This window comes from Cyprinus carpio, chromosome B5 (assembly GCF_018340385.1).
Source record: "Cyprinus carpio isolate SPL01 chromosome B5, ASM1834038v1, whole genome shotgun sequence".
NCBI classification, from domain to species: Eukaryota; Metazoa; Chordata; class Actinopteri; order Cypriniformes; family Cyprinidae; genus Cyprinus; species Cyprinus carpio.
In genome coordinates, this window is record NC_056601.1 from 26,842,067 (window position 1) to 26,855,330 (window position 13,264).

Genomic DNA, 13,264 nt, shown 5'->3' on the forward strand with positions numbered 1-13,264 from the left:
AACAGTTGCGAAGTTCCATTGTTTCCATCATTTTTCCTGAAATCACAGTTCCAATGAACATTTGCAAATAGCATTTGTTGTGTGGTTGGAACTAGAGCTCTCGACCTGTGGTTGGAAGCATAGTTTATGGTCAGCATGAACATGTGGTCTAACATCTGTTAGTTTGTCAAGAGAATGAAAGCACTGTTTTTAAGGAGTGTGCATGTGCTCTCAATAGATAGATAGACAGACAGACAGACAGACAGACAGACAGATAGATAGATAGATAGATAGATAGATAGATAGATAGATAGATAGATAGATAGATAGATAGATAGATAGAAAGATAGATAGATAGATGCTTCAAACCTTTACCATTTGTGTTCCATGATACAAAGTCATGAGAGTGACATGGAATGGCATGTGAGTAAATAAAGAGTTTACAGAATAAAGTTTACAGAATAAAGTCATGGAAGAAAATATCCTCAGTGATGTCAGCTGTACCTCAAGTGTGAAACAGGAAGTTCTTTTATGACACTCCTGATGTTTCGGAGTTGCTCCTGCTCCTCTTTAACTGACATTGCATCCTTTGAAAGAAAATACAAATGTAGGATCGTTAGTTCCTGGATCATTTCTGGTACATTTTCTATTAATGTTTTTAATGTATGTCTATGGATCACTATGGTCACTATAGATTACCTGGAAGCTAATAACTGTCTTAAGCATGGAAGTTGGTGGTTGTAGTGGTCCAGATGGAGCTAATCTTAAACTTGTTTACTATTATTTGTACAACTACAGGAAACACCTCAGTTTTATTCAGAGGCTCAAACATAGCAAAACAATATGCAATTTGGTGCAGATGCTGATATTTATATGACCAAAACGTAAAATTAAATTGTAATAGTTTATAATGTAAATCAGTGAGATCTTTATGACAGTATAACAGACTACTTACATAAAATGCACATAAATACCAGTTGGTACTATATATCTCCCAATAATATGTCTTAGAATGATGATACTTAAATCTGTAGTAAAATAAATGAATATCCAAATAATCTCAGGTAGGTCTGTAGATTTTTCTATCGTCTCGGACTTGTCTCAGACTCGTTGATGTTTGCACTCGGACTTGGTCATTGGACTCGCCAAATGTTCTGATCAGTCTCGACCGAGTCCAGCAATATGCATTTTTCCCTTCAAAAACAAAACCACATTTGCATGTTGTGCCTGAAAACGCATGGAAACCGCTAGGCGCGCCGCTTTCTCCATTTTTCCAAAGTACTCTGTATTATGGCTGCGCTCTATGCTTGCGCTCCCATGCCGTCTGCCGTTGCTAAGCAACCATGACCTGCTCTCCATGAAGATGCAGAAGTTTCAGCAAAGGATAAATGGATTTCCAGCACTAAAAATCCCTTACAGTAGATCTGCTACTAAATTCATTTAAAAAATGCCTATCCTTGTACAGCTATGATCAGCTGTTTCTCCATCTTGGCCTAGCTTTCTTTCTTTCTCACGGGAAAGGATGAAGCTGATTCGTTGATTCTTGTCACATGACCAGTGGTGCACTTGCTGCATTCTGAAAAGTTTAGATGTTTCTAATTTAATTTTCTAGCTGTTAGATTGTGTTTTACTATTGTCTACACCTACCCCAGCTTTAAACTTACCCTTTACAATAATGAAATACTAATAATGTTGTACAGTGTGACAAAAATTACGCTGTATTTATGTGCGCATGCCAAGTAGCGCCAAATGTATCCCTTCTATCCCTTTGCGTGTGTGCGCTGCGCGAAGGCATCAGTCATTTTCATTTTTGACCACAGACATGATGTCAGCAAACAGCAGCATTATAAAGTAAATAAAATGTAAATAAAATACATAAAAAATAATTTGATCCTACAGTTCCAAACTCGGTCCTAGAGACAAATAATAATGTAAAATGATTTTCTTAGAATAGGATATATGCTGTCTCTCGTATCAGATACATTATCAATTGTTAAGTATGTGGCTTTGAAGAGGATCCTTTTTTCCCCTCTCATTTGGACTCACTCTTGACTTGGACTCAAAATTTTTGGACTTGGACATGACTTGGACTCTAACCTCGTTGGTCTCGGTCTTGACTCAGTCTTGACTAGTCCTGGTCTTGGACTCGACAAAGCTGGATTTGACTACAGCTCTAATCTCAGGGGGGATTAAAAATAACTTTTTTAAAAAGTAACTTTTTATTTTAAATGCTAGGCTATTGTACTATATGCCTTCTGTTATTCTGCTATTCTAGTCTAGTCTAGCCCATCCCTTTTTATCTTACAAACTTACTGTAAATTTCTTGTAGAGTTCATAGGTGAGGAGAGGGTTGGGGAGCTCTCTGAAGTACAGCTTACATAAAGAGCCCACGCAGTGGATATCCTGAAGATACACTTCTTTTGTGAGGTCAGGACAGGATTCAGAGCAAAACTCCTGTCTGTATGCACACACATAGATACACACACTAACTACAAAGAAATGATTGTATAAATGATTCAAGCAAAACAAGTTCAGGTATTATAGGAAACATTTCCCATCATGCAACACTATTGTATGTTTGATATGGTGAGTCTAAAAATCAGCCCACCTGAGTTTTTGAATGTTGGATGTGATTCCTGAGAGTCTGTAGATTCCATCCACAATCCCATGTTTCTCAATGAACTCTGCACACGTCTTCAGAACATAAGGAACTAGACACACACACACACACACACACACACACACACAAAAGGACAAATTCATGACTGGTCATTTATCAATAAAGATTAATTTATTAAAAGAGCAGTTCACCCGAAATGAAACATAAGTGTAAAAAAATACAATACCTTTAAAGTATTAGAATAAAAGTTATTTAGCAGTATATACTGTATGTCTTGTAAATGCATAGAATATATGTCTTGCAAACTACATCCCAAGTCTTCTGATGCCATATTATAAATAAAATAACTAAATAATAGTACCAGTGTCATGATCGGTCATGGGACCTGAGAATCAGTGGTGTTTGGAAACCTGACACCTCTACATGCACCAAGTTTGAATATAGAGAGCATTAATGAGATTTGGGTTTCGCTTTCTTCAGTTCTTCAGTGAATAATTGCTTAAATTTTGATCTCCTCGGACAAAATATCTTTTTGTGTGTTCCTCAGAAGGAAGAAAGTCATATGAGTTTAGAATAGCATGAGGCTGATTAAATGATAAACTTTTCCTTTAAATTATTGTTTAATGACTGAGTAAAATATATATAAAGTTCAATTATATGACCAGATAAACTGCATGTCCATTTTGAAGTCATCTGGAACAACTGCACTGTAAAATATAGCCATTTTCATGTTTTGTTGTGCTGCAAGTGGCCTAACCCTGCCATTTTTCCTCAGACTGAGCCAATTCATACAAATATGAATGGATATTCATATTCCATTTGGCGGCATTCCTTCAGTATGCAGAAAAAAAATAAAATAAATAAAAATCATAATTTTCCCTACGATATGAATCTGCCTTTGAGATGTGTATTTCACAAAAGCATAGACGTACGAGAGAACCTGTGATGAATCAAAAAAAATAAATAAATAAAAAGATATAAAGTCTCAGATGCCATACAGTAGCGCCTCAGAGAAAATATGTTGTGGACAAATCTGCTGACTGAATGAACCACATGTAAATGAGTCAAATGTATGCAATTATTAACATGATTAAAAGATTAACAGCTTTCTGTTGTGTAAATGAACTATCATAATCCAACATTATGTAACTGTACAGGAAACACACCAAATGTTATTATTTCAATGGTTTCATTATGATCTGACAAATGACCAAGAAGCATTTAGCTGAAGTAAACGTCGTTTTTGGTTGGTATATTGTTGTACTTTGCAAGTCCCAATGAATGTAAGGAGATTTTTTATTTGATGCACTGAATGTGAATGGTTCGGTGTATGATCATCAGTTCTATAGCATAACTTATCAATAAGCCTGTTTCCACCACAGAAACTTTCCCCAGGAACTAGGGACTATGGGGCTGTACTCTGTGTGTTTCCACCGTGGGAACCATGATCTAAATAAAGCTCTGGGTAAAAATTTGCTCGCTAGGTTGTACTTTTTCAATGGTCCGGAACTTTTGGGGTGGGACTTGGGCGCTGAGCATGCTGATTGGTTGAGTTCACACAGTGTTGTATTTCAACCACTGTTTATTCGCAAAATTTTCATAGATAGATATTACTGTTATTGTGTAATAAAATGTAGTTTTAAGAGTATTTCTGGCGAGAATTTAGTTTTTTGAAACTCAAATATATGGTTTATTTATAAAACAGCGTCGATTTGATAATGCGCTTTGCCAGTTTCGGAGATTTGAGCTCCAGGTGAACAGTGGGCACTCAGTGTTCATGTATCCTGCAGTGAGCAACCTCAACTCGCTGGACTGGGAGTGATCTGGCCCAGTTTTGGTGAAGACTTGATGACCAAAAAAAAAAAGTATTTTTTTATGAAAATTTAAAAAGACTGCTTTCTAACTGTGCAAAATTTCACAAATCTAATTGCAACTGACTTACATTTACAATTTGCATACAAGAATATATAGCTATACACAATTAATATGTATAAGATATATTTGGAAGCATTTGGGGAACATTATTGGAGTTCATAATAAAATCTGTAACTGTTGATTACAGAATCTGAGCACAGTTGTTGAAAAACTCTAGAGGAGACACATTTCAGATTGTCTTTGTGTGACAATTGAAAAAAGAAAAGGACAATATAAACCAAATCCCTTTACCTTAAAGGTAATACCTTGAAGCAAATATCAATTTTATGTACTCGGGGCAAAAGAGAGACTTATAACTACTGAAATTTTGAACTTCTTTTCTATGATATTTCTTAAAGTTCTGTATCATACAGACAGTCATCAATTGTTATATATTATTGCAAAATATGAAACATGTTCACTAAAGTTTGTGTTCTTTGTGCATTAATCTTTTAAATAATCTGTATGTACAGTACATTTCTGTTCTGTCTTTGCAACAGTAGTGTTTCATGTAGACTACAGTACTATTACACCGTCCTTCCTTTATCCTGTCAGGCTGCTTATTGTGGAGAAGGTAGGCCAGGGCAGGAAGTTAAAAATGGTTTGTTTGTTTCAGAGGAAACCTGACACACCCAGGCCTTGCAGCTGGTATTACTTATGACACTTCCTCTTATTCTAAAAGGCCTTTGGAAAGTTCCCACCCAACTTCATCACTTCCTTACCATACCTTCAGACATGATATCTTTAAGCTTTAGATTTATTTGTTATTTATGTTTAAGTTTAGACATAATCACAATGAGCTACCATTTTTAAGGGATTTCACAACAGCCCATACATTGTTAACCCTGATGTTTATCACTTTAAATTAATCGCTTCTTTCTGTCATGGAAAACATATGAAGAAATTACATTCCATGCCATGAAACTGAAGGAAACAAAGGAAAACTGACTATTTGAGCTCAGGGCCTCGCTGTATACGGTATAATGTACACCCATCCATCTAGCCATTTTCCAGTCAGCTTATTTCTCTAATCAAACATGGTGATGTTAGTCGTTCTGGTAGGGTTGTGTCATGACATTACAGCATGTAAGGACCTATGAGGTTTGATGTTATCAATGCAATGTCATTTGATTTGATTTTAAAGTGAATAATCGAATATTGGCCTGTTCGTCAGAGTCAGGTTTTTTTTATCGATTAAGAAACCATTGGAGCTGTATGGATTACTTTAGCGCTACCCTTGTGTCCTTTTTGCTCCTCAAAACTTTAGACCCTATTGACTTTCACTGTATGGACAAAAACAGATATTTGTGATTACATTTTTTTTTTGTGTGTGTGTGTGTGAGAAATATTCCTTTAAATGAAAGAGATTAATTTAGGATCCATTGGCACATTCCCCTATGTGTTTTGTTTGGAGGGTTCCATTTTGTGTGGAACTCTGTTAGAAGAGTATGGAAGAGTAATTCTTAGCCACTATTAAATTAAATTTCACCCATTTTGTAATATTATCAATTATTATTATTTTATTACTGTTATTTTCAAATTAACTGATGGCCTTTTTGTTGTTGGACTGCAACACATACAGTATGAACTAATGGGAAAAGGGGGGAGGATACAGGATCAGAAATTATGCAAGCCAAATTTGAACTCATCTTGCCCTACTTCAGCACCATATATCACAGCATGTGCACTAAACACTAGGCCACAGTGGATACTTAATTTTAGTATTTTACTGGAGAAGGTCTCAATTCTAAATTACCAGGCACCACTGAGTCGTAATCCATTTGCAAAAGAAATGAAAGTAGGCTAATACAAGTGCTTCACTATAAAAATGTATTCCTACTAATTTAAAGTAATGAAATAGCCCTCTCACTGTAGGAAAAAACAATGGTAGCACTTTATTTTACAGTCCTGTACTGCATGTACATATTATGTACTTATTATAACATTTACAATAACTGGGTAATAATTCGGTACTAACCCTAATCTTTCCCCTAAACCTAACCCTACCTCATGTAGTTACCTTATACTACCCAGTATTGTAAGTACACATGCTGTAAAATAAAGGGTTACACTTTATTTTTAGGTGTCTTTGTTACAGTGTAATTATACATTATACATTAATACAAGTACTGACTAATATTAAATAACTACATGTAATTTCTATATGGTTAGGGTTAGAGTTAAGATTGGGGTTTGTTTTAGGGTTACTTGCATGTAACTATGCATAATTTATTGTTATTATAATAGTAAGTACATGTAAAGTGTAACAAGGACACCTTGAGAAACCTTAGGTGTTAACCAAATAAAGTGTAATCAAAACATTAGCAGTCAGCGCCTCTGAACCAATAAACCATCCAGAATCTGAGGAAGTCTACCCTTATTAATCTACCCTTCTCTAAAAGCTGAAGCACAATGCTTTCATCTAAATGTATCATAGAGATTTATATAAAATAACTTTCATAAAGTACTTTTCATTATCATTAAGCTGTAACTACAGAGAGATCAGTCTTGAGTAATTGAAACTCCTCACATATACAGCATACACAATATAGTACATCCTTCAGCAAAAGCATAACATTTTTTAAAAGAAAATTAAACAAAGCAAAAAAATATTAAAGAAACGTTAAAGAAAGTAGAAGAAAAAATGGGGGATTTAGGGAAAACCCAGATAATTTGCTATTCAGAAATTCTGCTTGGGACGCAGTGTAGACCTCCAACAGGATGGATGAATGAATTATTGTTCTCTGAGATGAAGACGACTGAAAAAAACTCTCATTTTGACTTGCATGCAGATATGTTTTCCAGTGTTTTACAGTAACTAGTAAATTCTGCTTTAGTTTAGTAAGATGCTGACATCTGAATATCTCACTGAAAACACTATCATATGTTTTGGATGCCAGTCTTCATATGCCAAGATTGGTTTGTTGTCTACACATGGCTTTTTAAGCATACAAAACTGTCGTAGAAATGCATGGAATAAACAGGCCTTTCAGCTGGGTGAATACTCAAATGTATTCTGATTTTACAACTCCTGAAAGTGCTTTTGGAAACACGGTTTGATATCACACAATGGGGTTTATGTTCATATAATGTATAAAAATTGCCAGTGAGCAAACCAAAGGTGTCTCAAGATGTTTAAGTAGAGGAAAACATCTCGGGTTATGCATGTAACCATGGTTCCCCAAGAGGCAACGAGATGCTGCGCCCCCTAGGGGTCACATTGGGGAATGGAGCCTGCATGATTGGTGTCTGAAGCATGTGTGAAACAACCCAGAAGTATAAACGGGTACCTGCTGAATACGTCATCCACTGTCTAAAGGAGATGTAAACAGGCAGGCCGAAGGCATGGCGAGGGGGCACAGTGTCTCGTTCCCTCTCGGGGAACCATGGTTACATGTGTAACCTGAGACGTTCCCCTTCTAGGGAACTTCACGCTGCACCCCCTAGGGGGCACATTGGGGAACGAAGTTTAGCCATACCGTGCCGAGGCACATGCCTGTCCACCTGGTGGGGGAGCACCAAGGAAGCGACAGACGTACACCAAGCCTTTCCTCAGAAAGGGGCCATGCCACTGTGCCACAGGCCACACACACAACTTGGCAGAAATGGGAAACCCGAATAGATCAAGGGGAACATCCCACCCAAGTTAAGAGCACAACTATCCCCAGATAGTTATGCTATGTGAGCCATATAAGCCTGGATACACAAGACCACTAAAGAGACTAACTAGAAAGCCTCTAGAGGATCTCAAAGATAGCTACTTAAATCCCAGTAAGGAGAAATAGCTGCTGAGCTAGAACACAGCCATCTAAGGATAGCTATGTTCTAAAGGTCTTATGAAGGCTTGTAGACCAGAATAACCATACACAGCTAGCCTAGATAGCCAGGCAAAACCTTCCTGCAAAACTGCCCAGACCACAGAGAGTGTGTTATCTACTTACAACCCTAGCAGAGGAGATAGCACTGTCTAGGCAAGGGCTCAAGGAGACCACTACTTAAAATCCTAAGCAGGGGAGCAATCCCTGAGCTAGCACATAGCTACTCTCAGATAGGTATCTAGGAAGGGACTACCATAAGGGGGACCGACTGAGACTACCCAGACCACAGAGAGTGGGCTATCTACTTACAACCCTAGCAGGGGATATAGCGCTGTCTAGGCAAGGGCTCAAGAGACCGCTACTTAAAATCCTAGGCAGGGGAGCAATCACTGAGCTATCACATATGGCGCTTTTCCACTGCATGGTACGGAACGGTATGGCTCACTTTTGGGGGGGTTTCTACTGGGTACAGTACCTGGTACCTGGTACTTTTTTTAGTACCAGCTCGGTTGAGGTTCCAAGTGAACCGTACCATTACCAAAAGGCTCTAGGAAAGGGGTCCACTCCAGGAGAGGGCTCACCGCAACTGCCAGTAAGACACAGCTAGCCTTAGATAGCTGTATTCAAGTTAGCCCGTCCTGCCGTAACCATGGCTGTAATATAACCACCCTCAGATGGCTATACTAAGGAGACCCCCAATCTGTGTCAGTCCCACGAAAGGCTAGCGAAGCACCATGTCATTGACCAAGAGCTCACAAGAGAGAGATCCGGGCCACCAGTAAATGATTCGCTAAGAGCAAACACATAAACATCTTCAATCCGAGATCAAAGCCTGATGTAAGCCGTGGGCAAAAACATTACTGGGAAAAAACATCAGATAAGGCTGAAGACAGGACAAAGACTTCAGCGCTTACTTGAGAGACCTTGTGCCAAGGGGAGCCCAAGCCATGCTAGAACATAGCTGCCCTCAGACCACCATATTCCAGATCAAAGTAATCTTGAGCTGGAGCATATCCATCCGCAGACAGCTACACTCAGGACTTCTCACTTAAAACCTTGCAGAGGGGGAGCAGTGTACTCAGCCCAAACTCACTAAACGGGATTCAGAAGGACCGCCAACTTAAAAATGCCCAGGAGTCTGGGGAGGCAGCCAACTCCTAAAGCCATCTAGCTTAATACAGGAAGGAACATTCCCCATAACCACTCTAGGTGCTGAAACACGCTGGGAAAGTAAGCTCACAAGCATTTCTCCACAGAGTATTAAAATATATTCACGCCCAGCAAGGCTCTCCACACAAAATAACATGCATATTAGAGAGGCACGGCAGAGCTGAATATACTCCGCCCACAATCTTCCAGGATCAGGCTGAAATGATTCCATGCTCACATTTCATCATCATAACAACCCAATAGTATCTGCAGCATCTGACAACCCGTTTAGAGAGGGTGTGCGGATCGAGCCGATCAAAGCGATCACCACGAGCTGGGATAAACTGTGCCATGGCAACGGCGAACCGGGCCGCGGAAAACAAATGGTTTGTCCCACATCCCTCAAGAATAGGAATATATGTGTGAGGAGTCCAGACGCACATGCTCTTCTTCGAGACAAATACGAAAGCAGAATATGCCCTCGAGTGTTAGAATCCAAACAAGGAGGCACACATTCCCTCGGGCACTGCTCAACTCAAGCGCTATACACGGAATCGATAACCCAAAATAACACAAAAAACAACGCTATCCGAAACACCGCGACCCCATGCCTCAGCAGTCACCAAGAACCAGCAGGAACCAAATGCTTGTCACTCATTTCTCGAGAAGAGGGACAAACGCGAATGGAGCTTCTCATTGGAAACTTTCACAATGAGCACGTTCAGAGCCCTCGAGCACTGAATGCGCAAGTTCCTGACCAAGACACATAAAACATAGATCGTGTGTCCTAAGCCGCGAATCCGCAACCAAGTCCTCACCATGCCTCGGCAGCAGCAAGACCTGAACCATGAGATGCAAACGTCTGTCACTCATCACTTGAGAAGAGGGACAAACGCGAATGGACCTTCTCATTGGAGACATGCACAATGAGCGCATTCAGAGCCCTCGAGCACTGAACATGCAAGCTCCCGACCAAGACACATGACACATAGATCGTATGTGTCCTCAAGTGTCAGAAACCTCGGGCACAGAGGCACACACTCTCCAAAACGCTCACCCGCCCTGGTCTATCACACACACTTCAAACAAACAGCTCCTGAAGACAGCAAAGAGGATGACGTATTCAGCAGATGCCCTTTTATACTTCCTGGCACCCCACCACCGCCCCCCCCAAGACGTCATGGGCCAGTAGGACCAATAGATTGCCGTTGTTTCACACGTGCTTCAGACATCGGTCATGCAGGCTGCATTCCCCAATGTGGCCCCTAGGGGGCGCAGTGAGGAGTTCCCTAGAAGGAGAATCTTTGTTTCTTTTTAAATAACTGATGTCACAATAAAGAATTATGCAAAACTTAATAGTAATTGTTAAAAACAGTGTTTTCTTAGTTTAAAAAAAAATAGTTTTTTCCTTCAACAGAAAATGATTCAAATTCTTTATGAAAAATATTTTGAGAGCATTTATGGTAATTCCATCTGTCGCAATGATGAAAACGTGAGCAAACAGAATCTAAAAAAAAAGTCTGTTTCACAGTTAAAGGCATCAGATGAACTCGGTTAAGTCACATGGATCTGTCAAACTACGGGTGGCATCACACTGTTTTGAGATCAGTATTGTGTTGTCTCGTTTAATGTTAAGGCTTAGGATATGGATTTGAAAAGTTGCATAAAGATATGATCCACATGCTGTTGCAGTTGATATCCATCAAAATTCAAAATTTAAACACACTTTGGAATTTATGTTGGGAACATTGGTTTATCAAAATACTGAATTTATTGTGATACATTCAATAACACAAACTCACTATGAGACGAAGTGTTGCTTTTTAGTTACCTTGAATGAGCTCCTTACTTTTTTGACGATATTTCATAAACAGTATGTCAGCATTTACCATGAACAGTATATCTTTAAAATCTAGTCCTCCCCTTTTCTCCTCGTCTTTTCCCCCTTCCTCTTCCTCTGAACATTTCCTTTGCGCTTGATTTTCTTTTAAGGCTTCATGTGTACTTGGTAAATCAAAGTGCTACATAACTAGTCAGCCTAAGATTACATTCAGATTTATTTCCAAGTGTAGATTTATTAGACAACACCTAAGAGTTAAAGTTACACATTTTAAGCAAGATGATAAGCATCCACTGCAAGGACTCAAAAGTTACATAAAGTATCTTCTGTTTCAATAGCACAAAAACATAGACACATCACCCAAGCAGCACTGGAAATGGGTGTTGGTTTATTACACATAGCTAATGTTTACGCAGAGGCCCAGGCTGCTGCTCTGGTGTGGGTTCGTAATAAAGTAAACTTATTATGACTGCTGAGGCTTTGAAAGAAGGGGCAACCGTTATATGAATGGCAAGAGGAGGGGTGAGTATGGAAAAGAAGAATTTACCGTCTTGTCCTGAAGTCTGCAGATGTTCAGTCAAGTCACAGCCGAATGCATTTTCACTTCCTTTCCTTTTGGACTTCAGCTTGGCAGCCTTATTCTTCATTAGGCTTCAGTAACTTATCCAGATCAGAGCAAATACAACCACAAACCAATAAAACGCACCACAACGGAAGTGGGAAATGTGGTCAAAGTAAAAAAAAAAAAGAAAACCCAAAAAAAAAAAATAAAAAACCCAAACCAGGAAGTCAAACAAAATAAAACAAAAGAAATCATCCACTCACATCTTGACCGACCAAACAAATAGCTTGTGCGAACAAATATGAATCTGGAGCGCGGTACACGCCCAATCATCACTTCATCACCAGGCTCCCACCCCCCTACAAACCATGACAGACAATCAGTTAAGAGTCTGACAAGAAAGCTTACCGAAAAAAATCCCGACACAAAACCAATGAAGACACCAACAAGACATCTTACCTGTCAAACAAGCAAGGGCTATCTATCTATCTATCTATCTATCTATGCTTTTTGCTCCACGTTGTTCAGGAGGTCATCGTGCTGCTGTTGAGTGGAGGCTTGAAATGTCAGAACTTTTTGCAAAGGGGAGGGCAGAGAAGCAAGGGGAGGGGAGAGAAATGAGTGCCTGCTTTTTCTTCACCAGTTCGGACATTACTGAACCCCTTTCACCCAACCCCCCCAACCCCGCTTTCTCTCTTCCTCCCTCCTTTTTTTCTTTTTTGTGACCATGGCTCCAACAGGAAACCAGCTCTCTGTCTTCCTGAATGCTTCCAGAATACACAATTTCCTGTAAAGGGAACCTTGTTTGGAAAACAAAAACAGACTGAGAGAAGGACGTCGGGGAGAGAGAAAAGCAGAAAGAGATAGACAGAGAGGACGTGGAAAAATCTGGAGAACAGGGCAGATGAGAGAGAGGGGAAAACACAAGGTTCCCGTTAACCACGGCTTGTTAGCCATTTTGAATGTTTCTTTAACTGCAGGCACCTTTTATACGCAAGGGCTGATTTTTATTAAAACTAACAGATTCCATTTTCCAGATTTTGTTTTTGTTTAAATGTCACATTAAAACAGTCTTGGAAACTTTTTTTTTAACATTTTTTAACATTTTTTTTAACATAAATTTTTAATTTTATTTACATAAAATTTTACATAATTTTATTTTTCAAATGCTCTACTTATAGATTTTCTTGCTTTATCTTTGTCCCATACTTTCAGCATTAGCATGTAAAGTCCATTTTGATATTTATCTAATGAAAACCATTTTATATCAGTTTTGACAGTTTGCTCCCTCAGTATGATGCCCATCATGGTCAACATTTTAGCCTCTTACAAGTTATTTTCAAAAGTTAGTGTACTTGGTCTTAGTGTACAAGGAGTCAAAT

The 13,264-nt window shown here is 39.0% G+C and overlaps 1 protein-coding gene across 2 annotated transcripts in view; it reads right to left on the minus strand.

Annotated features, from left to right (window-relative positions):
* Positions 1 to 12,017, minus strand: part of arhgap31 (Rho GTPase activating protein 31) — a 37,183-nt gene extending 25,166 nt beyond the window's left edge. Inside the window, exons 1-4 of one of the 2 annotated variants that reach the window (XM_042725095.1) lie at positions 11,868 to 12,017; positions 2,588 to 2,690; positions 2,293 to 2,437; positions 484 to 566 (exon numbers count right to left, since the gene is read on the minus strand). In XM_042725095.1, coding sequence (XP_042581029.1) covers positions 484 to 566; positions 2,293 to 2,437; positions 2,588 to 2,690; positions 11,868 to 11,967 — 431 coding nt within the window. In that variant the 5' untranslated portion in view covers positions 11,968 to 12,017. Of the gene's footprint in view, positions 1 to 483; positions 567 to 2,292; positions 2,469 to 2,587; positions 2,691 to 11,867 lie in introns of both variants that reach the window. The other variant, XM_042725096.1, reaches the window with a different exon arrangement.
* Between the last annotated feature and the right edge of the window lie 1,247 nt (positions 12,018 to 13,264).